Raw genomic sequence first — 26,961 nt, forward strand, 5'->3', positions numbered from 1 at the left:
TGAGGGTGCCAATACTTTTGTCTGGCCCATTTTTGGAGTTTTGTGTGAAATGATCAATGATTTGATTTTTGCTTCATTCTCTTTTGTGTTTTTTCCTTGCAAGCAAATTAAATGAAGAGAATAAGACCAAAGAATTTGTGATTGCAATCATTTCCAGGAAGAAACTGAGTATTATCTGACAGAATTGCAGGGGTGCCAATACTTTTGGCCACCACTGTATATTTAAGTAAAATAATTGCACTGGTTGCACATCACGGCTCTCCACGGGGTGGTGGTCTCCACCATTGCTCTGATCTGATTTCTCTTGTCTGCCTGGTACTTTGTGCACGTAATACCGTGTTAATGGAGAGGCCTCAGTGTTTGCTGGTCAATGTGTAACCGGTCCTGACCCCAGAGGCTGAATGAGGGGGAGGGAGAGCGGCCAGAGGAGGGTCTCTATGTTTCCTGACCCTGGTCAATCTTCCCAAAAACGGCTCAGTTGTCTCACAGCTGCAGGGCTGCCATGCGAAGGCTTCTGTTCCCCATCATGCCGCACCGAACCAACATAATCCGCGGATTAATTGTGGCCTCCCTGCTGTCCCTGGCACTGGGCGACAATGGTAAGAACGCCCGTCCTGTTACATAGCGAGGTGCCAGTCCTGTTACATAGTGAGGTGCCAGTCCTGGCCGGCAGGACCATACATGGGGGACTGTATGTAACGCAGCCATTTATTAGTAGCCCAGTGTGATGTGAGTGACCATGCTGTATAGTACGAGGCCAACTGGGCTACCGCGCTGGACCAGCAAAGTTCTGACGAAATCCCAGCACCCTCACGTAATCGTACTTTGGGGTCGTACCCAGAAAAACTTTACCAACACTAAGGTTCTGAGGGCGTTATCCATCTACACCAATGTGAACGGCCGGGCATGTGTCCTGGGGGGCTGGAGGGGCACCAACACCTAGGGTCAAAAACGGAGACTTTGTCCTGGTGTTTAGGTATAGGGCGAAGGAAAGCCAATGTATGACTATATATTTGTTCTCTATCCATGTATCCCTCTATCTAATCTCTATCTACTGATCTGTCCCAGCACAGCCGGTGCTTGCCATTCCTTTATAACACTTGTAACTTGTATATATGTTATTTCCAGTGAATTGTTTTAGACCAGGCGACATCTTTAGTCCCTTTTTTCTAACCTTCCACCACTTATTTATTACTTTGCACCAAAAAATTGGAGCCAAAAGTTGCCCAAATCTAAGACACATGACAGTCCTCCTTCACCGCAAAGACTCCTTACTCTGCATTTATCAAGCGAGATGCAAAAAAAAGTTTCCAAAAAGTATAATGGATGTGTGGAACATGCAACAGGTTATTTTTTTTTGCCCAAAATTGCAGTTTTGTGACTTTTTTTCTGGCCAAAACCAGAAGTGAATTTGGAAGGAATGAGACTTGTGTAGGACCACGGTCGTCTTTTCCTGCTCGATCCACTTGGCTTCATGTCCATCAGACCGCTTGGCGCTGACTTGTAGGTCAGTTTTCCAAATTCTGGGTAGAAAATGAGCTCACATCCACCTTTCCTTCCCGCTGAAGTGATAGTAGACTTATTGTTTTCCAAGCAAATCGCTGTACAGGTGGTAGCCACTGCCCTTGGTGCTACCCCTCGACCCTATTCAAGTGAATGGGACTGAGCTGCAATATCAAGCACAGTGGGGCCCTAATGTGTGGCACCTGGTAAAGGGCCCCTTCAATCTGCTGATCTAATTTGCCACATAAGTATAGAGAAAGGAGTATTCTCATGGCTTCCTATATGGACATTAGATGTCGTCGGCTCTATTTAGGACATTGTGAAGGCATCGACGTGACCTCATCTAATCTATGGGTCCTGATATATCTGATATGTTGACGTATTTTTTAAATTCCGGTCAGGAACCATTCATTTTAGATGAATAATCCAAGAGGCAGATCCCTGGCAGCTTCTACCTGCTCTGCTCCCCTAGATTAACAGGTGGTGTGTATAGGGAGATACCTGTCACTCAAGGGGAGAGGGGCGGGGACAGCCTGTCTTGGACCTGCCTCTTGGACAAGTCACGACTCTCATGAGTCTCAGCTTTTAAAAGCTGCGTTTCAAAATAAAAAAGATGCTGCTGAAATGACGGAGCCGAACTCTGATTTACTCAGGCCATAAATCAGCTGCCACTGGTTTCTTTTTTTTTATAGAGGGAACCCATTTTTGGGATCCTTACCCAAAAAGGAGACTAGTTACAAAGAGTAAGGACCTGCCCTGAAGAAACGGTTTCTTTCTGAATTACACAGATAACCCCCTTTTGAATTTAAAAAAATCAGCTTGATGTAATACTTCATTCCTCCTGCGGAGGAGCTGCAGGGAAACTGGAGACTTACTGCTAGATCTCCATACAGATCCCAGCTAATTGCTGATGATCCCAGCATGGAAAGGGAACACTTTGTGATAAGTCTATTGTCAGGGGACCTTTATTAAAGCGAAAGAACCCCTTTAAGACTGGGATGAGGCATTGGATTGATGGAATTATGTGATGTTTGGACTCTGTATACATTGAGATCATATGAAATTAGTTTTTTTGTGCCGCTGTTCCCCAATGCTCCCAGGTCATTTCTCCTAACAAACTGTCCGTGCGGCATCAACAATGGTCACCAATAATGGAGGCGTCTATTGGCCGATGCATTCACTTGGACGTTATGTCAATGTGTTTGCCAACAGGAAGGACTGAGGAACAGCGAGGATACTTCTTGTCTTCTCTGGGCACAATACAATGCAATTTTTGCTGAATGCGACCATAATAATGGATGACATAAAAGTACATCACCAGTCAGAGGTAGCCGAGCTCTTCTTACTGTAAAGCTGGCAAAACTCGTGAAAGTCAATTTCATCCATTACAGGTGGCCATGGTTTTAAAATTATAAGTTATACCTATATCCCAAACCCATCCAGGATCATTATAGGAGGTTTACACCGAGGTGGGAATAACCACCGGATCCATCACAGCCAAACATGAACTAGAAATGGAAATCTATTAGGACATGTCATACACTGCAAATTAGTAAACTTTTGTTACTATTACCCCTGTGAAGCACTTATGTGACCCCCTGCAGCTCCAATGAAATAACACTATGCTGTGAACATAGTACATCCTGGCAGTGAACGGCAGCACAACATACCACCGGAAGACCAAACAAATACAACACTACTGGCTACAATCCCTCCATAGCAGAGTCACAGTGCAGCACATAACACCTCCCCAGAGGAGCCAAAGACATATCACAGTGCAGCACATAACACCTCCCCAGAGGAGCCAGAGACATCACAGTGCAGCACATAACACCTTCCCAGAGGAGCCAAAGACATATCACAGTGCAGCACATAACACCTCCCCAGAGGAGCAAAAGACATCACAGTGCAGCACATAACACCTCCCCAGAGGAGCCAGAGACATATCACAGTGCAGCACATAACACCTCCCCAGAGGAGCCAAAGACATCACAGTGCAGCACATAACACCTCCCCAGAGGAGCCAGAGTCATATCACAGTGCAGCACATAACACCTCCCCAGAGGAGCCAGAGACATATCACAGTGCAGCACATAACACCTCCCCAGAGGAGCCAAAGACATCACAGTGCAGCACATAACACCTCCCCAGAGGAGCCACAGACATATCACAGTGCAGCACATAACACCTCCCCAGAGGAGCCAGAGACATCACAGTGCAGCACATAACACCTCCCCAGAGGAGCCAGAAACATATCACAGTGCAGCACATAACACCTCCCCAGAGGAGCCAGATACATATCATAGAGCAGCACATAACACCTCCCCAGAGGAGCCAGAGACATATCACAGTGCAGCACATAACACCTCCCCAGAGGAGCCAGAGACATATCACAGTGCAGCACATAACACCTCCCCAGAGGAGCCAGAGACATATCACAGGGCAGCACATAACACCTCCCCAGAGGAGCCAGAGACATCACAGAGCAGCACATAACACCTCCCCAGAGGAGCCAAAGACATATCACAGTGCAGCACATAACACCTCCCCAGAGGAGCCAGAGACATCACAGTGCAGCACATAACACCCCCCCAGAGGAGCCAGAAACATATCACAGTGCAGCACATAACACCTCCCCAGAGGAGCCAGATACATATCATAGAGCAGCACATAACACCTCCCCAGAGGAGGCAGAGACATATCACAGTGCAGCACATAACACCTCCCCAGAGGAGCCAGAGACATATCACAGAGCAGCACATAACACCTCCCCAGAGGAGCCAGAGAAATATGACAGTGCAGCACAAAACACCTCCCCAGAGGAGCCAGAGACATATCACAGTGCAGCACATAACACCTCCCCAGAGGAGCCAGAGACATCACAGTGCAGCACATAACACCTCCCCAGAGGAGCCAGAGACATATCACAGTGCAGCACATAACACCTCCCCAGAGGAGCCAGATACATATCATAGAGCAGCACATAACACCTCCCCAGAGGAGCCAGAGACATATCACAGTGCAGCACATAACACCTCCCCAGAGGAGCCAGAGACATATAACAGAGCAGCACATAACACCTCCCAGGAGGAGCCAGAGAAATATGACAGTGCAGCACAAAACACCTCCCCAGAGGAGCCAGAGACATATCACGGTGCAGCACATAACATCTCCCCAGAGGAGCCAAAGACATATCACAGTGCAGCACATAACACCTCCCCAGAGGAGCCAGATATATATCACAGTGCAGCACATAACACCTCCCCAGAGAAGCCAGATATATATCACAGTGCAGCACATAACACCTCCCCAGAGGAGCCAAAGACATATCACAGAGCAGCACATAACACCTCCCCAGTGGAGCCAGAGACATCACAGAGCAGCACATAACACCTCCCCAGAGGAGCCAGAGACAAATCACAGTGCAGGATATAACACCTACCCAGAGGAGCCAGAAACATATCACAGTGCAGCACATAACACCTCCCCAGAGGAGCCAGAGACATATCACAGTGCAGAACATAGCACCTCCCCAGAGGAGCCAGAGACAAAACACAGTGCAGCATATAACACCTCCCCAGAGGAGCCGGAGACATATCACAGTGCAGCACATAACACCTCCCCAGAGGAGCCAGAGACATATCACAGAGCAGCACATAACACCTCCCCAGAGGAACCAGAGACATATCACAGTGCAGCACATAACAACTCCCCAGAGGAGTCAGAGACATATCACAGTGCAGCACATAACACCTCCCCAGAGGAGCCAAAGACATATCACAGTGCAGCACATAACACCTCCCCAGAGGAGCCAGAGACATATCACAGTGCAGCACATAACACCTCCCCAGAGGAGCCAGAGACATATCACAGTGCAGCACATAACACCTCCCCAGAGGAGCCAGAGACATATCATAGTGCAGAACATGACACCTCCCCAGAGGAGCCAGAGAAATATCACTGTGCAGCGCATAACACCACCCCAGAGGAGCCAGAGACGTATCACAGTGCAGCACATAACACCTCCCCAGAGGAGTCAGAGACATATCACAGTGCAACACATAACACCTCCCCAGAGGAGCCAGAGACATATCACAGTGCAGAACATAACACCTCCCCAGAGGAACCAGAGACATATCACAGAGCAGCACATAACACCTCCCCAGAGGAGCCAGAGACATATCACAGTGCAGCATATAACACCTCCCCAGAGGAGCCAAAGACATATCACAGTGCAGCACATAACACCTCCCCAGAGGAACCAGAGACATATCACAGTGCAGCACATAACACCTCCCCAGAGGAGCCAGAGACATATCACAGTGCAGCACACAACACCTCCCCAGAGGAGCCGGAGACATATCACAGTGCAGAACATAATACCTCCCCAGAGGAGCCAGAGAAATATCACAGTGCAGCACATAACACCACCCCAGAGGAGCCAGAGACGTATCACAGTGCAGCACATAACACCTCCCCAGAGGAGTCAGAGACATATCACAGTGCAACACATAACACCTGCCAAGAGGAGCTAAAGACATATCACAGTGCAGAACATAACACCTCCCCAGAGGAACCAGAGACATATCACAGAGCAGCACATAACACCTCCCCAGAGGAGCCAGAGACATATCACAGTGCAGCACATAACACCTCCCCAGAGGAGCCAGAGACATATCACAGAGCAGCACATAACACCTCCCCAGAGGAGTCAGAGAAATATGACAGTGCAGCACAAAATACCTCCCCAGAGGAGCCAGAGACATATCACAGTGCAGCACATAACATCTCCCCAGAGGAGCCAAAGACATATCACAGTGCAGCACATAACACCTCCCCAGAGGAGCCAGATATATATCACGGTGCAGCACATAACACCTCCCCAGAGGAGCCAGATATATATCACAGTGCAGCACATAACACCTCCCCAGAGGAGCCAAAGACATATCATAGAGCAGCACATAACACCTCCCCAGTGGAGCCAGAGACATAGCACAGAGCAGCACATAACACCTCCCCAGAGAAGCCAGAGACATCACAGTGCAGCACATTACACCTTCCCAGTGTTATGTTCTGCTACCAGAGCTAAGGAAAGAGAGGAGATCTGTCCCTACGATAGAACTCAGCTTAATCCCTACGATGTAACAGGGGACCTGATCCTGCGATCAGACCTGCTAAAGTCCTAAGCTAGTCTGTACGGAGACCTATAGATGTGGGGAAGGAATCCCTACAAGTACTAAGGACTGGGAGGAAAATGGGACACCTCCTAACAGAAATAGTAGCAGACAGACGAACAAACAAAATATATAGAACATAGAGGTCCGTAGACCAAGCAAACTAACAGAGTTAGATAAAGGGCACAGGCTAGCTAGAAAGTAGTTAAACAATGAAGTCCAGCAAAGCCAGAAGGGCGGAGCAGGATTAAATAGGCCAACAAGGTCATGTGACCAGTTAAGGAAAAAAACTAAGAACAAGGTTCTAACACCCAGAGGAGCCAGAGACATATCACAGTGCAGCACATAACACCTCCCCAGAGGAGCCAGAGACATATCATAGAGCAGCACATAACACCTCCCCAGAGAAGCCAGAGACATATCACAGTGCAACCCGTGACACCTCCCCAGAGGAGCCAGAGACATATCACAGTGCAGCACATAACACCTCCCCAGAGGAGCCAGAGACATATCACAGTGCAGCACATAACACCTCCCCAGAGGAGCCAGAGACATATCACAGTGCAGCACATAACACCTCCCCAGAGGAGCCAGAGACATATCACAGTGCAGCACATAACACCTCCCCAGAGGAGCCAGAGACATATCACAGTGCAGCACATAACACCTCCCCAGAGGAGCCAGAGACATATCACTGTGCAGCACATAACACCTCCCCAGAGGAGCCAAAGACATATCACAGTGCTGCACATAACACCTCCCCAGAGGAGCCAGAGACATATCACAGTGCAGCACATAACAACTCCCCAGAGGAGCCAGAGACATATCACAGTGCAGCACATAACACCTCCCCAGAGGAGACAGAGACATATCACAGTGCAGAACATAGCACCTCCCCAGAGGAGCCAGAGACAAAACACAGTGAAGCATATAACACCTCCCCAGAGGAGCCGGAGACATATCACAGTGCAGCACATAACACCTCCCCAGAGGAGCCAGAGACATATCACAGTGCAGCACATAACACCTCCCCAGAGGAGCCAGAGACGTATCACAGTGCAGCACATAACACCTCCCCAGAGGAACCAGAGACATATCATAGAATCATAGAATCATAGAATCATAGAATGGTAGAGTTGGAAGGGACCTCCTGGGTCATCTGGTCCAACCCCCTGCTCAAAGCAGGATTCACTAGATCATCTCAGACAGATGTCTGTCCAGCCTCTGTTTGAAGACGTCCATTGAAGGGGAACTCACCACCTCTTGTGGCAGCCTGTTCCACTCATTAATCACCCTAACTGTCAAAAAGTTTTTTCTAATATCTAATCTGTGTCTCCTCCCATTTAGTTTCATCCCATTGCTTCTAGTCTTTCCTTGTGCAAATGAGAATAAAGATGATCCTTCTACAATGTGACAGCCCTTGACATATTTGTAGACAGCTATTAAGTCTCCTCTCAGTCTTCTTTTTTGCAAGCTAAACATTCCCAAATCCTGCAACCGTTCCTCATAGGACATGGTTTGCAGACCAGTCACCATTCTGGTCGCTCTTCTCTGAACTTGCTCCAGTTTGTCTATGTCTTTTTTAAAATGTGGTGCCCAAAACTGTACACAGTATTCCAGATGAGGTCTGACCAAAGAGGAGTAAAGACCGATAATGACTTCACGTGATCTAGACTGTATGCTTCTGTTAATACATCCCAGAATTGTATTTGCCTTTTTTGCTGCTGCATCACACTGTTGACTCATGTTCAGTCTATGATCTATTAGTATACCTAAGTCTTTTTCACATGTACTGTTGCTTAGCTCTATTCCTCCCATTCTGTATATGCTTTTTTCATTTTTATTGCCCAGATGTAGTACTTTGCATTTTTCCCTGTTAAAAACCATTCTGTTGGTTGCTGCCCACTGCTCCAGTTTATTTAGGTCTTTTTGAATCCTCTCTCTCTCTTCTCTAGTATTAGCTATCCCTCCTAGCTTTGTGTCATCAGCAAATTTAATCAGTTTACCCTCAATTCCTTCATCTAAATCATTGATAAAGATGTTGAACAATACAGGTCCCAGGACGGAGCCCTGTGGTACCCCACTTGAGACATTCATCCAGCTGGATGTGAAGCCATTTACAACCACCCTTTGAGTCCGATCACTAAGCCAGTTATGAATCCACCTAACAGTTGCCTGGTCCATTGCATACTTGGTCATTTTTTCAATAAGGATGGTGTGAGATACTTTGTCAAATGCTTTGCTGAAGTCAAGATATACTATATCTACAGCATTTCCCTGATCCACCCAGTCAGTGATTCTGTCATAGAAGGAAATTAAGTTAGTCTGACATGACTTGTTAGTTACAAACCCATGCTGACTCTGGTTAATCACTTCATTCTTATCCATGTACTTACATACATGTTGTTTAATAATTTTTTCAAAGATCTTTCCTGGTATAGAAGTCAGACTCACCGGCCTATAGTTCCCTGGGTCCACCTTCTTCCCCTTTTTGAAGATAGGAACAACATTTGCTCTTCTCCAGTCTTCTGGGACTTCTCCTGTTCTCCAAGAATTTTCAAAGATTATGGAGAGTGGTTCTAAAATTTCTTCTACGATCTCCTTCAGTACTCTGGGGTGTAATTCATCTGGACCTGGAGACTTGAACTCATTTATGTTAGCTAAATATTCCCTCACAATCTTTCTGTTTACAGATAACTTGGATTCCTCTATTCCTTTAAAAGGACAGTGAAGATCAGCTGATGTTACATTTTCTTTCTGAGAGAAAACAGATGCAAAATAGGAATTAAAAAGTTCGGCCTTCTCAACATCCTCTCTTACCATTTCTCCATTTTCATCCTGTAAACATCCTATAGCATCTTTGACTTTTCTTTTACTTTTGACATACCCCCAAAATCCTTTTTTATTGCTTTTGACATCTCTTGCAAGCCTTAATTCATTGTCAGCTTTAGCTAACCTGATACGTGCCCTGCAGGATCTGCAGACTTCATTATAATCTTCTTTAGATATGCCTCCCTCTTTCCATTTAATAAACATTTCTTTCTTTCTTTTTAGCATGTGTTTACGTTCTGTGTTCATCCATCCTGGTTTCCTTAAATGCTTCCCATTCTTCCTACTTTTCGGGATTGTTAACGATTGTGCTTTGAGAATCTCATTTTTAAAAATTTCCCATCCTTCCTGGACATTTTTGTCCTCAAGGACATCCAGCCATTGGATCCCTCCTATTCTCTTTCTGAGTCTCTTAAAATCTGCCTTTCTAAAATCTAACCTTGAAGTTTGAGTCTTCACATGTCTTCCTCCTCTAGTTATCCAAAATTCTATAATAGCATGATCGCTGCCTCCTAGGGTCCCAGCCACCTTTACCTCCTCAACCATTTCCTCCCTGTTTATAAGGATTAGATCCAAAGTAGCAGATCCCCTTGTTTTCTCCCCTACCTTTTGGAAGATAAAGTTGTCAGCAAGAGAGGATCAGAATTAGCTTGACCTGTTAGTTTTACTTGAGAGAGATTCCCAACAAATGTCTGGATAGTTGAAATCTCCCATGACCACTACGTCATATTTTTTGGAGAACTTGGTCATTTGATACATAAAGAGTTCATCCATATCTTCAGCTTGCCCAGGTGGCCTGTAGTAAATGCCTACAATGGTGTCCTTTCCGTTGTTCTCTCCTTGTATTCTTACCCAAACAGTTTCCACAGAACTCCCAGTCTCTGAAGCTTCAATCTCTGGGCAGATATACGCTTTTCTAACATACAATGCAACACCTCCTCCTCGTTTATCAAGTCTGTTTCTTGCAAATAAGTTGTATCCTTTTAGCCTTTTATTCCAATCATGTGTATCGTCCCACCAAGTTTCAGTGATTCCAATGACATCATATTCCTTTTGCTGCATTAGTAGTTCCAATTCTCCTTGTTTGTTGCCCATGCTTTGTGCATTTGTATAAAAACATTTTAGTTTGTGATTGGTTTCTCTTCCTCCCATATTTTTATTATTTAAATTGTTTTGTCTTTGTTCTTCTTTTCCACTTCCAGTAGCAGAGATCTCAATAGTATTTGTCAGCTGTATGGCTTTTTCTGGCCTTTTGCTTCCCTTCCCACATTGTTCTGGTATAAAGCTCTCCTGATGAGTGTGTGACACCCCAGGGGTCTGGTTGCCACAGTGATAGAGATATTATGTCTGAGAGCAGGTGGGAGGTCCTTTGGTCAGGGATCCTGTGCATGCCACACCTCCTGCCCAGTCTTGGGAGGGGAAGGACTTCCCCTATATAAACCCGGGGCTGAGGCAGGGTTAGTGAGAAAGAAGACAGAACAAGAGTAGAGAAGAGAAGCAGCATAGCAAGAAACATCAGGAGCTCTGTGGGAGCAGTGTTACAACGAGTCAGGGGCTGGCAGCTACAGAGCTCGCCCTGACTGAGAAGATTTCTTACCGGACCCGGAGTCCGAGGCTGTGGGGACTAACTCCTACCCAGCAGCAGAAACCGTCCGGCAGAGGATTTCAGGTCCTCTGGCCCAGAAGCCCGAAGGCACGGTCACACGCGTGGGACCAGCACCGCCATCGTGGAGCGGAAGCCATTAGAAGGCCCCGAGTCACCGGCCATACGGGTGAGCACCACACGGTACACTCAGGGACGTGGGCTACTTATTCCCGCCTCTAGCAAGGTAGCCAGAAGAGTATAGTTAGTTGGGAAGGCCTACAACTCCGCCTGGCCAGGGGAGATCCCATCTGCTCAAGGACTGACCAGGCCCCTATCACTAGCAAGTACTCCGGGAGGGTCTATCTTTGTCACCAGTAAAGACCCTGAACTACACCGCACCGTCTCTGAGTGGTTCCTGCTACCCCCATCATCCACGTCGGCTGCCCTGAGGCCCTGAGGCCATACCCCTCCCGTTGGGGGTTATACCATCCACGCTGCACCATCCTTCCACCGGCCTCAGCGGTCTGCCCTGCAGCGGCAGCTCCATAGCTGCATTCAACGGGTGGCGTAGTCACCAACCATCTACTGCTAGTACATCGCCGCTCAGTTTGACTCCCTGGGCGCGGACCGGGTCGCCGCCACGAGACTACAACCCTCAAGAGATCCGGCTCCGGGTAAGCTCCCGCGTGCGCAACGCAGCGCGACACAGGCCCAGGGGCGCGTCAACTTTGGCGTAGTCGGCAGGATTTCGTGCCCGCAACCACCGGGTACTGCGTGCCTGAAAAGCAAAGACTGTTCAAACTTACCAGTGGTGAAGATTCCCGCTATCCGTGGAGGTTTCCCGCCATCCGGCGCCATCTTCTACCTTCTTCCCGCCATCCGCGAAGTTTTCCCGCCATCCGGCGCCATCTTCGACCTTCTTCCCGCCATCCGTGGAGTTTTCCCGCCATTGGACGCCATCTTGAGGACGCCGCGCGGGAAGAAGAGGGGCGTGGACTCCGAAAGCGCGCGAGAACTGAAGCCCCGCCTCACGTCCGGACGTTGCGTAAGGTCCTGGAAGGAGCCCAGCAGACGCCGACGTCACCGGAGCGCGACGGAAGGTCCTCAACCCTGACGATCCACTGCGGAGCCGCGGCCTACGGAACAGGATCATCGCAAGGTAGGCCACGGTCCACTAGGGGGGAGGAAGATGTCGGATACGGAGGAGAGCTTCACTGCCTCAACCCCCGCCAGCGCCACCGCTGCTGCAGTTATGCCCTTCACCATGCCCTATATCCCGGGAGCAGCTTGGCTACCCCAGTACTCAGGGGAGTCACATACCCTGCATGACTTTAGAGAAAAGCTGGATAGCCTCTTCCAGGTGTACCCCCTCACAGAAGAGCAAAAAGTGAGCATCCTGGTGGCCCAACTAACCGGGGCAGCCAAAAGGGAAGTAAAATCCTGGCCACCTGGGAGGAAGACTGTCGCAGGGATACTAACCCGGCTGAAGGACACCTTTGATACCCGCACCTCAGCCGAGATTAAGCTTAGATTCTACGGGTGCAAGCAGCGAGCGCATGAGAGTATAAGGGACTATGCACTAAACCTACAAGAGGCCCTGAGGGCCATAAAGCAGACCGACCCTGATGGGGTGGGAAACGAGGACAGGCTGTTGACTGAACAATTTATAGAGGGTTTATATTGCAATGCCCACCGAACCCAGTTGCGGGCAATGGCCTTACAGGATCCCCATCTGGACTTTGCACAGTTCAAGGACAGAGCCATCCGGGTGCTCCGAGAACCGGCACCGGGTGGCGTTGTGACCCACAGGCGCCCAGCTATCACTTACCACCAGGAGGCGGCGCCCTTGTCGGCAGGGCCTGTGGGAGCTGATGCGCAGGCTTTGGACAATGACCCGGCTCCAGACCTACGCCATCAGGTCCAAGAGCTAGCTAAGAGCGTTGCTGCGCTAACCCGAACTGTGCAGTCTTTACAGGTTTCCACCCCAGGGAAGATCCAGCTGGCATCCGGACCGGAGGACATCCCGTGGCGTCGACCAAGGAGGACCCCACCGGCCAGAGGAAGACCCAGTGACCGATACAGCGAGGACGGACGACCCATCTGCCGCCGCTGCAATCAACCCGGACATATGGAAAGGTACTGTTCTTTAAACGGGCACAACCTGGGGTAGAGGGCCAACCCCCAGGAAAAAGATCACCAGGCCCATCGAACTGGCGCGACAGATATGTGGGAGGACGTCCAGTCTTGCCTGTGGTACTGGATGGCATTCCCATGAGTGCCCTACTGGACACCGGGTCACAGGTCACCACTATCCCGTACGTGCTCTTTAAGCAGTACTGGAATGACTCGGATATTACCCGCTACCCTGACGACGACTTGAGTATCATCGCCAGCAATGGCCAGCCCGTGCCACAGATCGGATTTAAAGAGGTGACCATCAAAATCGGTAGAGTCGAACTGGCAGCACAGGGACTGATCATTGTAGACATTGACAAACATGAGAGCCACCCAAAAATAACTCTAGGAACTAATGTAATTGAGAATTGTCTTGCAGAGGTGATTTTCCTTCTACAGCAGGTTGCCAAGAACGCCAGCTCCGGCGAGCAGCGAGTGCTCCAGAAAGAGATCCGGGCACTGATGCGACGGCAACAGGTGGAACTCTCCGGCGGTGAGATTGGTGGCGTAAGAATGTGTGACCCTTTCCCTATTGCCATGCCCCCAAAAAGCGAAATGATGATTTGGTGCCGGGCAGCTATTGGTCTGAGAGGTAGAGATTACCAGGCAATGGTAGAACCAGTTTACTCAGACAGTAGGCCCACCATTTTGACAGCACGGGGGGTGGTCAATGTACGCCATGGGAGGGTGCCCGTTCGCATAATCAATATCGGGGAGAGGGAAGTGTACCTGCCTCGGTATGCCACGCTAGCAAAATTATATACCATCAACCAAAACTCTATACAGTCTGTGGAACCCTTGCCTCCATCTCACCCGGAGGAAGGTAACGGCTCTAAGAAAGTACACTTGGGAACTGACTCCACTCCCTCCCACCAGAAACAGGGAGTCTACCGGGTGGTTCAAGAGTATGAGAGAGTGTTTAGTAAACACCCGTTAGACTTCGGGCGAGTCAAGGGGGTAGAACACCGCATCCCCACGGGAGATCATCCTCCCATAAAAGAGAGGTATCGACCCGTACCCCCTGCACATTACCAACACGCCAAGGGGATGCTTAGAGACATGAAGGAGGCTGGGGTAATCCGGGATAGCTGTAGCCCCTGGGCAGCCCCGCTAGTTTTAGTCAAAAAGAAAGACAACACCATGAGGATGTGTGTAGATTACCGGAAAATCAACCGTATCACACACAAGGATGCGTACCCCTTACCAAGGATAGAGGAGTCATTGGCTGCTTTAAGATCTGCTAACTTCTTCTCTACCTTGGATCTCACTAGCGGGTACTGGCAGGTTCCTGTAGCAGAGGCGGACCGGGAGAAGACCGCATTCACCACCCCGATGGGACTTAGTGAGTTCACCTGCATGCCGTTCGGACTCTGCAACGCCCCAGGAACCTTCCAACGATTAATGGAGTGCTGTCTGGGCCACAGAAACTTCGAGACGGTCCTGTTGTACCTGGACGATGTCATCGTATACTCCAAAACTTATGAGGACCACCTGAAACACCTGGCGGAGGTGTTCGAAGCTCTGGCGAGTTACGGCCTAAAGGTGAAACCCTCCAAGTGTCACCTCCTGAAACCAAAGGTGCAGTACCTGGGACACGTGGTGAGCGCTGACGGAGTGTCTCCCGACCCCGATAAGATCACCGCAATTAAGGGATGGCCAAGCCCCTCCAGCGTAAAAGAAGTGCGGCAGTTCCTCGGGTTGGTAGGCTACTACCGAAGGTTTATTCCCGGTTTCACCAAAAAGGCAGCGCCTATGCAGGACCTCCTGATAGGCCAGTCCCGGAAGGCCAAGAACCAGAAGCCGCCCTTCAAATGGGAAGAGCTAGAAGAAGAGTCCTTCCGCCAGCTGAAGATGGCCCTCACGGGGGATGAAATCTTGGCGTACCCGGATTATAGCCAGCCCTTCATCCTCTACACCGACGCCAGTAACATCGGGCTAGGAGCCGTACTGTCCCAGATCCAGCAGGGGAAAGAACGAGTAATCGCCTACGCCAGCCGAAAACTGCGACCCACCGAAAGGAACCCCGAGAATTATAGCTCATTTAAGCTAGAGTTCCTGGCCGTGGTATGGGCAGTCACTGAGCGCTTTAAGCATTACCTTGCTTCTTCCCGGTTCACCGTGTACACGGATAACAACCCGTTGACACACCTGGACACGGCAAGACTCGGTGCCCTGGAGCAGAAGTGGATGGCCCGTCTGTCCAACTACGAGTTCATAATCAAATACCGGGCAGGGCGCTCCAATACTAACGCGGACGCCCTGTCCAGGATGCCCAACCTGCCGGACGAAGGAGAAGATCCGGAGGGACTGGAAGAAATTGAACTCCCTGCGTTCCACCGTCATGGGACTATCCAGTATTCCCACCAGGTAAGGAGTAAGCAGGCTGCTACGTTGAACCCCTTACCTCACTACAACTGGGCGGAAACGCAAGACAGCGACCCTGCCGTCCGACTGGTGAAGGAGATGCTGACTCGGCCGGAGGCTCGCCTTGAACCAGACGCTCCGGAGGAAGCCAAACAACTATGGGCAGAGAAGAGTCGACTGTTCCTTTACAAAGGGAAGTTGTGCCGCAGAATGGTTAACTCCCGGACGCATGAATTACTCTGGCAAGTAGTGGTGCCACGAAGAGACGCAGCCATGGTGATGGAGGCATACCACGACGGAGCTGGACACTTCGGGTGGAAGAAGCTGGAGTTCCTGCTGCGCGAGCGATTCCACTGGGTAGGCATGAGGGGAACCATTGAGAAGTGGTGCAGAGACTGTGGCCCGTGCAACCTGAGAAGGAAGGACCGCGCCAGCCAGAAGACTCCCCTGCAGTCCATCGTCACCCGGCAACCGTTGGAACTGGTAGCCTTGGATCATGTAAAACTGACCCCAAGCAGAAGTGGCTACGTCTACGCGTTAACCATCGTGGATCATTACTCCCGGTTTCTGGTTGTCGTCCCCGTCAAGGACTTAACGGCTCAAACAGCAGCTAGAGCCTTCCAGCAGCACTTTTGCCGTCCACACGGGTACCCGGACCAAGTGCTGACGGACCAGGGACCTGCCTTTGAAGCGGAGGTCTTCCAGGAATTCTGCAATCTGTATGGCTGCCGGAAGATAAGGACGACACCCTACCATCCGCAGACTAATGGACTTTGTGAAAAAATGAACCAGGTGGTAATGGATCTTCTAAAAACATTGCCCCTGGAAGAACGCAGTCTGTGGCCTGAAAAGTTGCCCGATCTGGTGGACCTATACAACCACATCCCGGTAGGTTCCACCAACTGTACCCCGGCTTACCTAATGAGGGCAAGACCTGGTAAGTTACCTGTTGACCTGGAAATGGGAGTCCTGACACCTGAGGACACTTCACCAGAAACAGACTGGGACACAGAGAGGCAGCAGCAGTACCGGAGAGTACAGGAGAGCGTGGAGCGAAGTCTCTGTCAGGCTAGGGAAAGACAAGAGAAAACTTACAACCAGTATGCTCCCGCTGTTCCCCTGGTACCCGGAGAGCAGGTCTTGAAGAGGAAGAGACGGCTCCACAAGTTGGACGACCAGTGGGAGAAGGACCCGTACACCGTACTGCCCTCAAGCCACGAAAACCCGAAGGTCTGTACCATCAGTAAAGACGGAGGGGAAACCACAGCCATTGTATCCCGGGACCACCTGAAGAAGTGTCCCGAACAACTGAGGAACCCTGAAGAGGAACAAGAAGACCATCGACCCGTAGAGGAAAGGGAAGATATGGTTAGTACCGTGCTCGGGGACTTCCCTCGGTCTTGGACTCAAGTCAATGGTGCAGTTGTGGTACCCGTACTCACCTTCCTCCAACCATCATCCCAAGAACCTACGGAGCAACCGGTAGAGCTGGAAGAACAGCCGGTCCAGGAGGCAGAAGACTCTACACAAGCAGACCCGGAAAATCAACCCTCTGCTTATAGTGAGCATGCCATACCCCTAGTGAGCCAGAGGGCCCATGGACAGCTGCCCAGTTTACCCTTGGCAGCTCCTACATCCTGTAGTTCAGGGCCAGACAGTCAGCTCCGTAGGTCCACTAGGGCCACTAGAGGCCAGCTACCCGCACGTTGGAGGATCTAAATGTTTAAGCTATCTTATAATGTTTACTTGTTTATAGTTGCTTGTGTATAATTTTGTGTTTCTAGTTCTTTTTAGGAGTCCTTGGTGGATTTACCGGGAATCCTTGTACATAGTTGGAGCGTAACCCAGGATGGACTAAAGACTGTTAAGGACTCGGGGCAGGACAGGCCCCTACCTGGTTACGTCTCCCTGTTTTGGTGAAATGGACACCTTGCTTTTCAAAACTGCACCCGGTTGCGGACACGCCGTAACCATCTTATGTGTTTTTCTTATTGTATTGTTATTGTTATACCTTGTTATGTTTTTCTAAAAAAAAAATATGTTTAGTCCCGGAGTACTAAATTTCACTAGGGGGGAATGTGACACCCCAGGGGTCTGGTTGCCACAGTGATAGAGATATTACGTCTGAGAGCAGGTGGGAGGTCCTTTGGTCAGGGATCCTGTGCATGCCACACCTCCTGCCCAGTCTTGGGAGGGGAAGGACTTCCCCTATATAAACCCGGGGCTGAGGCAGAGTGAGTGAGAAAGAAGACAGAACAAGAGTAGAGAAGAGAAGCAGCATAGCAAGAAACATCAGGAGCTCTGTGGGGAGCAGTGTTACAACGAGTCAGGGGCTGGCAGCTACAGAGCTCGCCCTGACTGAGAAGATTTCTTACCGGACCCGGAGACCGAGGCTGTGGGGACTAACTCCTACCCAGCAGCAGAAACCGTCCGGCAGAGGATTTCAGGTCCTCTGGCCCAGAAGCCCGAAGGCACGGTCACACGCGTGGGACCAGCACCGCCATCGTGGAGCGGAAGCCATTAGAAGGCCCCGAGTCACCGGCCATACGGGTGAGCACCACACGGTACACTCAGGGACGTGGGCTACTTATTCCCGCCTCTAGCAAGGTAGCCAGAAGAGTATAGTTAGTTGGGAAGGCCTACAACTCCGCCTGGCCAGGGGAGATCCCATCTGCTCAAGGACTGACCAGGCCCCTATCACTAGCAAGTACTCCGGGAGGGTCTATCTTTGTCACCAGTAAAGACCCTGAACTACACCGCACCGTCTCTGAGTGGTTCCTGCTACCCCCATCATCCACGTCGGCTGCCCTGAGGCCATACCCCTCCCGTTGGGGGTTATACCATCCACGCTGCACCATCCTTCCACCGGCCTCAGCGGTCTGCCCTGCAGCGGCAGCTCCATAGCTGCATTCAACGGGTGGCGTAGTCACCAACCATCTACTGCTAGTACATCGCCGCTCAGTTTGACTCCCTGGGCGCGGACCGGGTCGCCGCCACGAGACTACAACCCTCAAGAGATCCGGCTCCGGGTAAGCTCCCGCGTGCGCAACGCAGCGCGACACAGGCCCAGGGGCGCGTCAAGTGTAGCAAGGCGACTTCCAAATACATGTTTTCCAGTCTTCGCAAGGTGCACCCCATCTCTAGCAAGTAGTCCATCGTATAGGTAATTCAATCCTTGTTGACGGCACCATCGACGTAGCCAGTTGTTCACCTGTAGAATCTTATTCCACCTCATTGTTCCATGGCCATCCACTGGGAGGATGGATGAGAAGACCACCTGCGCTCCCAATTCTTTCACTTTCTTGCCTAAGTCTTCAAAGTCACTGCAGATGGTTTCCAGGTCCTTTCTTGCGGTGTCATTTGTCCCCACATGTATTAGCAGGAATGGGTAGTGATCTGTAGATCTGAAGAGTCTTGATATCCTGTCAGACACATCTTTAATTTTTGCTCCTGGAAGACAGCACATTTCTCTTGAGGTTATGTCTGGTCTGCAGATAGCGGCCTCTGTTCCTCTTAACAGGGAATCCCCCATGACCACCACTCTCCGTTTTTTCTTCACAACATTCTTCTTTCTCCATCCAGGAGGATTCTGAGGGCTTACAAGGTTATTCATTGCTGGCAAAGTCTTATTTTGCTGTATTTCTTCATGGTTCTCCTGCGTGAGAGCCTGGTACTGGTTCCTGAGCAGTATGGGTGCTGACTGCCTCTCGATCCTCCTGCTTCTGTGGGTCACATGCTTCCATTCCTCTGTTTCGTCAGGTGCAGTTCGAATTTCTTCTCTTTCTGAATCATGAAGAGATAATTCTGCTCTGTCTAAGAACTCTTCACCTTCCTTAATGATTTTCAAGGTAGTTAACCTCTCTTCTAGATTTCGCAACTTTTCCTCCAACAGGGACACAAGCTTGCATTTCTGGCATGTGAAGTTTGGCTTTTCCACTGGCAAGTCTGTGAACATGTAGCAGGATATGCAGCTCACCAAATGGCTCCTGGACTCTTCCATGTTCTTATTGTTAATGTTCTGAAAACAGTGAAAAAAGCTTAAAAAAAAATCACAGTGCAGCACATAACTCCCCAGAGGAGCCAGAGACATATCACAGAGCAGAACATAACACCTCCCCAGAGGAGCCAGAGAAATATCACAGTGCAGCACATAACACCACCCCAGAGGAGCCAGAGACGTATCACAGTGCAGCACATAACACCTCCCCAGAGGAGTCAGAGACATATCACAGTGCAACACATAACACCTCCCCAGAGGAGCCAGAGACGTATCACAGTGCAGAACATAACACCTCCCCAGAGGAACCAGAGACATATCACAGAGCAGCACATAACACAGTGCAGCACATAACACCTCCCCAGAGGAGCCAAAGACATATCCCAGTGCAGCACATAACACCTCCCCAGAGGAACCAGAGACATATCACAGTGCAGCACATAACACCTCCCCAGAGGAGCCAGAGACATATAACAGTGCAGCACACAACACCTCCTCAGAGGAGCCAGAGAAATATCACAGTGCAGCACATAACACCTCCCCAGAGGAGCCAGAATCGTATCACAGTGCAGCACATAACACCTCCCCAGAGGAGTCAGAGACATATCACAGTGCAACACATAACACCTCCCCAGAGGAGCCAGACACATATCAAAGTGCAGAACATAACACCTCCCCAGAGGAACCAGAGACATATCACAGAGCAGCACATAACACCTCCCCAGAGGAGCCAGAGACATATCACAGTGCAGCACATAACACCTCCCCAGAGGAGCCAAAGACATATCACAGTGCAGCACATAACACCTCCCCAGAGGAACCAAAGACATCACAGAGCAGCACATAACACTTCCCCAGAGGAGCCAGAGACATATCACAGTGCAGCACATAACACCTCCCCAGAGGAGCCAGAGACATATCACAGTGCAGCACACAACACCTCCCCAGAGGAGCCAGAGACATATCACCGTGCAGCACATAACACCTCCCCAGAGGAGCCAGAGACATATCACAGAGCAGCACATAACACCTCCCCAGAGGAACCAGAGACATATCACAGTGCAGCACATAACACCTCCCCAGAGGAACCAGAGACATATCACAGTGCAGCACATAACACCTCCCCAGAGGAGCCAGAGACGTATCACAGTGCAGCACATATCACCTCCCCATAGGAGCCAGAGTCATATCCCAGTGCAGCACATAACACCTCCCCAGGGGAGCCAGAGACATATCACAGAGCAGCACATAACACCTCCCCAGAGGAGCCAGAGACATATCACAGTGCAGCACATAACACCTCCCCAGAGGAGCCAGAGACATATCACAGAGCAGCACAAAACACGTCCCCAGAGGAACCATAGACATATCACAGTGCAGCACATAACACCTCCCCAGAGGAACCAGAGACATATCACAGTGCAGCACATAACACCTCCCCAGAGGAGCCAGAGACATATCACAGTGCAGCACATAACACCTCCCCAGAGGAGCCAAAGACATCACAGTGCAGCACATAACACCTCCCCAGAGGAACCAAAGACATCACAGAGCAGCACATAACACCTCCCCAGAGGAGCCAGAGACATATCACAGTGCAGCACATAACACCTCCCCAGAGGAGCCAGAGACATATCACAGTGCAGCACATAACACCTCCCCAGAGGAACCAGAGACATATCACAGTGCTGCACATCACACCTCCCCAGAGGAACCAGAGACATATCACAGTGCAGCACATAACACCTCCCCAGAGGAGCCAGAGTCGTATCACAGTGCCACACATATCACCTCCCCATAGGAGCCAGAGACATATCACAGTGCAGCACATAACACCTCCCCAGAGGAGCCAGAGACATATCACAGAGCAGCACATAACACCTCCCCAGAGTAGCCAGAGACATATCACAGAGCAGCACAAAACACGTCCCCAGAGGAGCCATAGACATATCACAATGCAGCACATAACACCTCCCCAGAGGAGCCAAAGACATATCACAGTGTAGCATATAACACCTCCCCAGAGGAGCCAGAGACATATCACAGTGCAGCACATAACACCTCCCTAGAAGAGCCAGAGACATATCACAGTGCAGCACATAACACCTCCCAGAGGAGCCAGAGACATATCACAGTGCAGCACATAACACCTCCCCAGAGGAGCTAAAGAAGTATATCACAGTGCAGCACATAACACCTCCCCAAAGGAGCCAGAGACATATCACAGTGCAGCACATAACACCTCCCCAGAGGAGCCAAAGACGTATCACAGTGCAGCACATAACACCCCCCCGGAGGAGCCAGAGACATATCACAGTGCAACACATATCACCTCCCCATAGGAGCCAGAGACGTATCACAGTGCAACACATATCACCACCCCATAGGAGCCAGAGACATATCACAGTGCAGCACATAACAACTCCCCAGAGGAGCCAGAGACATATCACAGTGCAGCACATAACACCTCCCCAGAGGAGCCAGAGACATATCACAGTGCAGCGCATAACACCTCCCCAGAGGAGCCAGAGACATATCCCAATGCAGCACATAACAACTCCCCAGAGGAGCCAGAGACATATCACAGTGCAGCACATAACACCTCCCCAGAGGAGCCAGAGACATATCACAGTGCAGCACATAACACCTCCCCAGAGGAGCCAGAGACATATCACAGTGCAGCACATAACACTTCCCCAGAGGAGCCAAAGACATATCACAGTGCAGCATATAACACCTCCCCAGAGGAGCCAGAGACATATCACAGTGCAGCACATAACACCTCCCCAGAGGAACCAGAGACATATCACAGTGCAGCACATAACACCTCCCCAGAGGAGCCAGAGACATAACACAGTGCAGCACATAACACCTCCCCAGAGGAGCCAGAGACATATCACAGTGCAGCACATAACACCTCCCCAGAGGAGCCAAAGACATATCACAGTGCAGCACATAACACCTCCCCAGAGGAGCCAGAGACATCACAGTGCAGCATATAACACCTCCCCAGAGGATCCAGAGACATATCACAGTGCAGCACATAACACCTCCCCAGAGGAGCCAGAGACATCACAGTGCAGCATATAACACCTCCCCAGAGGAGCCAGAGACATATCACAGTGCAGCACATAACACCTCCCCAGAGGAGCCAGAGACATCACAGTGCAGCACATAACACCTCCCCAGAGGAGCCAGAGACATCACAGTGCAGCACATAACACCTTCCCAGAGGAGCCAAAGACATCACAGTGCAGCACATAACATCTCCCCAGAGGAGCCAGAGACATATCACAGTGCAGCACATAACACCTCCCCAGAGGAGCCAGAGACGTATCACAGTGCAGCACATATCACCTCCCCATAGGAGCCAGAGTCATATCCCAGTGCAGCACATAACACCTCCCCAGGGGAGCCAGAGACATATCACAGAGCAGCACATAACACCTCCCCAGAGGAGCCAGAGACATATCACAGTGCAGCACATAACACCTCCCCAGAGGAGCCAGAGACATATCACAGAGCAGCACAAAACACGTCCCCAGAGGAACCATAGACATATCACAGTGCAGCACATAACACCTCCCCAGAGGAACCAGAGACATATCACAGTGCAGCACATAACACCTCCCCAGAGGAGCCAGAGACATATCACAGTGCAGCACATAACACCTCCCCAGAGGAGCCAAAGACATCACAGTGCAGCACATAACACCTCCCCAGAGGAACCAAAGACATCACAGAGCAGCACATAACACCTCCCCAGAGGAGCCAGAGACATATCACAGTGCAGCACATAACACCTCCCCAGAGGAGCCAGAGACATATCACAGTGCAGCACATAACACCTCCCCAGAGGAACCAGAGACATATCACAGTGCTGCACATCACACCTCCCCAGAGGAACCAGAGACATATCACAGTGCAGCACATAACACCTCCCCAGAGGAGCCAGAGTCGTATCACAGTGCCACACATATCACCTCCCCATAGGAGCCAGAGACATATCACAGTGCAGCACATAACACCTCCCCAGAGGAGCCAGAGACATATCACAGAGCAGCACATAACACCTCCCCAGAGTAGCCAGAGACATATCACAGAGCAGCACAAAACACGTCCCCAGAGGAGCCATAGACATATCACAATGCAGCACATAACACCTCCCCAGAGGAGCCAAAGACATATCACAGTGTAGCATATAACACCTCCCCAGAGGAGCCAGAGACATATCACAGTGCAGCACATAACACCTCCCTAGAAGAGCCAGAGACATATCACAGTGCAGCACATAACACCTCCCAGAGGAGCCAGAGACATATCACAGTGCAGCACATAACACCTCCCCAGAGGAGCTAAAGAAGTATATCACAGTGCAGCACATAACACCTCCCCAAAGGAGCCAGAGACATATCACAGTGCAGCACATAACACCTCCCCAGAGGAGCCAAAGACGTATCACAGTGCAGCACATAACACCCCCCCGGAGGAGCCAGAGACATATCACAGTGCAACACATATCACCTCCCCATAGGAGCCAGAGACGTATCACAGTGCAACACATATCACCACCCCATAGGAGCCAGAGACATATCACAGTGCAGCACATAACAACTCCCCAGAGGAGCCAGAGACATATCACAGTGCAGCACATAACACCTCCCCAGAGGAGCCAGAGACATATCACAGTGCAGCGCATAACACCTCCCCAGAGGAGCCAGAGACATATCCCAATGCAGCACATAACAACTCCCCAGAGGAGCCAGAGACATATCACAGTGCAGCACATAACACCTCCCCAGAGGAGCCAGAGACATATCACAGTGCAGCACATAACACCTCCCCAGAGGAGCCAGAGACATATCACAGTGCAGCACATAACACTTCCCCAGAGGAGCCAAAGACATATCACAGTGCAGCATATAACACCTCCCCAGAGGAGCCAGAGACATATCACAGTGCAGCACATAACACCTCCCCAGAGGAACCAGAGACATATCACAGTGCAGCACATAACACCTCCCCAGAGGAGCCAGAGACATAACACAGTGCAGCACATAACACCTCCCCAGAGGAGCCAGAGACATATCACAGTGCAGCACATAACACCTCCCCAGAGAAGCCAAAGACATATCACAGTGCAGCACATAACACCTCCCCAGAGGAGCCAGAGACATCACAGTGCAGCATATAACACCTCCCCAGAGGAGCCAGAGACATATCACAGTGCAGCACATAACACCTCCCCAGAGGAGCCAGAGACATCACAGTGCAGCATATAACACCTCCCCAGAGGAGCCAGAGACATATCACAGTGCAGCACATAACACCTCCCCAGAGGAGCCAGAGACATCACAGTGCAGCACATAACACCTCCCCAGAGGAGCCAGAGACATCACAGTGCAGCACATAACACCTTCCCAGAGGAGCCAAAGACATCACAGTGCAGCACATAACATCTCCCCAGAGGAGCCAGAGACATATCACAGTGCAGCACATAACACCTCCCCAGAGGAGCCAGAGACATAGCACAGTGCAACACATAACACCTCCCCAGAGGAGCCACAGACATATCACAGTGCAGCACATAACACCTCCCCAGAGGAGCCACAGACATATCACAGAGCAGCACATAACACCTCCCCAGAGGAGCCACAGACATATCACAGTGCAGCACATAACACCTCCCCAGAGGAGCCAGAGACATATCACAGTGCAACACATAACACCTCCCCAGAGGAGCCACAGACATATCACAGTGCAACACATAACACCTCCCCAGAGGAGCCACAGACATATCACAGTGCAGCACATAACACCTCCCCAGAGGAGCCAGAGACATATCACAGTGCAACACATAACACCTCCCCAGTGGAGCCAGAGACATATCACAGTGCAACACATAACACCTCCCCTGAGGAGCCACAGACATATCACAGTGCAACACATAACACCTCCCCAGAGGAGCCACAGACATATCACAGTGCAGCACATAACACCTCCCCAGAGGAGCCAGAGACATATCACAGTGCAACACATAACACCTCCCCTGAGGAGCCACAGACATATCACAGTGCAACACATAACACCTCCCCAGAGGAGCCACAGACATATCACAGAGCAGTCATGGTTTACTATTGGATATTCTGGATTGTTGGACATCCCTAATTATGCCATTCTGGAGAAATCGAGCACCCAAAGGTCCAGTCCAATAACTGGATGTTGTGGACTATTGGCTGTCACTTCAGAGTCTCATTGACCAGTCCATATTGTGATCAGTCTCCTATCTCCTGCCAGTGTTCATCAGCGACCAGGAGGCCATGTCTGTCCTGAAACGTTCCCGCAGAGCTAATTCACTATTCGAGGAGTTGAAGAAGGGAAATATGGAACGAGAATGTATGGAGGAGATATGTAACTACGAGGAAGCCCGGGAGATAATGGAGTCAAAACCCGCCACGGTGAGATAATTGGATTATCGCCCATGTGATGTTTATATGTATACGTGTCTTATGCTTAGATTCATAATTGTGAGGGTCCCCCCTCCGTCAATACAGGAGACCTGCTGCAAAGTTGTCTTCTGCTCTTGGCCCCTCGTGAGGAGCCTTTGGCTTTCTGACTGGCCAATCCAATCCTTGGAAATTCCAACCTCTTATCCATCTGTTCGATCAATGAGAGGGTCCCACTTCTGGGACTCCCATGGATTTTCAGAACTAGACTTGTGTTCACCATGGTCCTCAGCAGGTCAGATATGATCCCTATCGATCCATCCAAATCTATGACACTGGCAACGATACCGGAGCGCAGGGTATCTTCAGTGTCATACAGATGAATCTAGCGGCAAGGCTGAACCTGCAGCTCCATTTTTATCATTTTTGCAGACTGAGGAGAATGGGGGTCAATGGGGGTCCTAACACTTTTAAGGACTTCCATATAGTTGCATTATGGTGGTGATGACCTGGAGGAAAGCCTTCAGTATAAAGTTCCTGTGTCTTTACAGCCCTGTGTCTTCTGTATTTCAGGACGCATTCTGGCGACATTATCAATGTGAGTAGTGAAGAAAGACGTCGCTCATCTCGCTGCACTTGTGTCTGTGTATTTGCTGATTTCCCCATAGTTCAGGGGTCACCGGGGGGCCCCGACATGAAGCAATGCAGATGAGTATATACTGGCACAGCGTGTCCTGGGGGGGCGCAGGACGTTCAGGATCCTGTACACAGATACACAAACATTAACCACAGAAAATAAGTTTCGTAGTGTTTTTTGTGTGCTGTTCTCAAGTTTTCACCTCTCAAATTTGGAGCATGAATATCACAACCATTGACTTGTTGCTTCTA

The 26,961-nt window shown here is 50.2% G+C and overlaps 1 protein-coding gene across 1 annotated transcript in view; it reads left to right on the plus strand.

Annotated features, from left to right (window-relative positions):
* The first annotated feature begins 429 nt into the window (after window positions 1-429).
* Window positions 430-26,961, plus strand: part of F2 (coagulation factor II, thrombin) — a 56,348-nt gene continuing 29,816 nt past the window's right edge. The window contains exons 1-3 of the mRNA XM_073658901.1: window positions 430-599; window positions 25,925-26,085; window positions 26,647-26,671. Coding sequence (XP_073515002.1) covers window positions 503-599; window positions 25,925-26,085; window positions 26,647-26,671 — 283 coding nt within the window. The 5' untranslated portion in view covers window positions 430-502. The remainder of the gene's footprint in view (window positions 600-25,924; window positions 26,086-26,646; window positions 26,672-26,961) is intronic.

This window comes from Phyllobates terribilis, unplaced genomic scaffold (genome assembly GCF_046119375.1).
Source record: "Phyllobates terribilis strain yellow unplaced genomic scaffold, ASM4611937v1 Scaffold_13__5_contigs__length_258822181, whole genome shotgun sequence".
NCBI lineage: Eukaryota > Metazoa > Chordata > Amphibia > Anura > Dendrobatidae > Phyllobates > Phyllobates terribilis.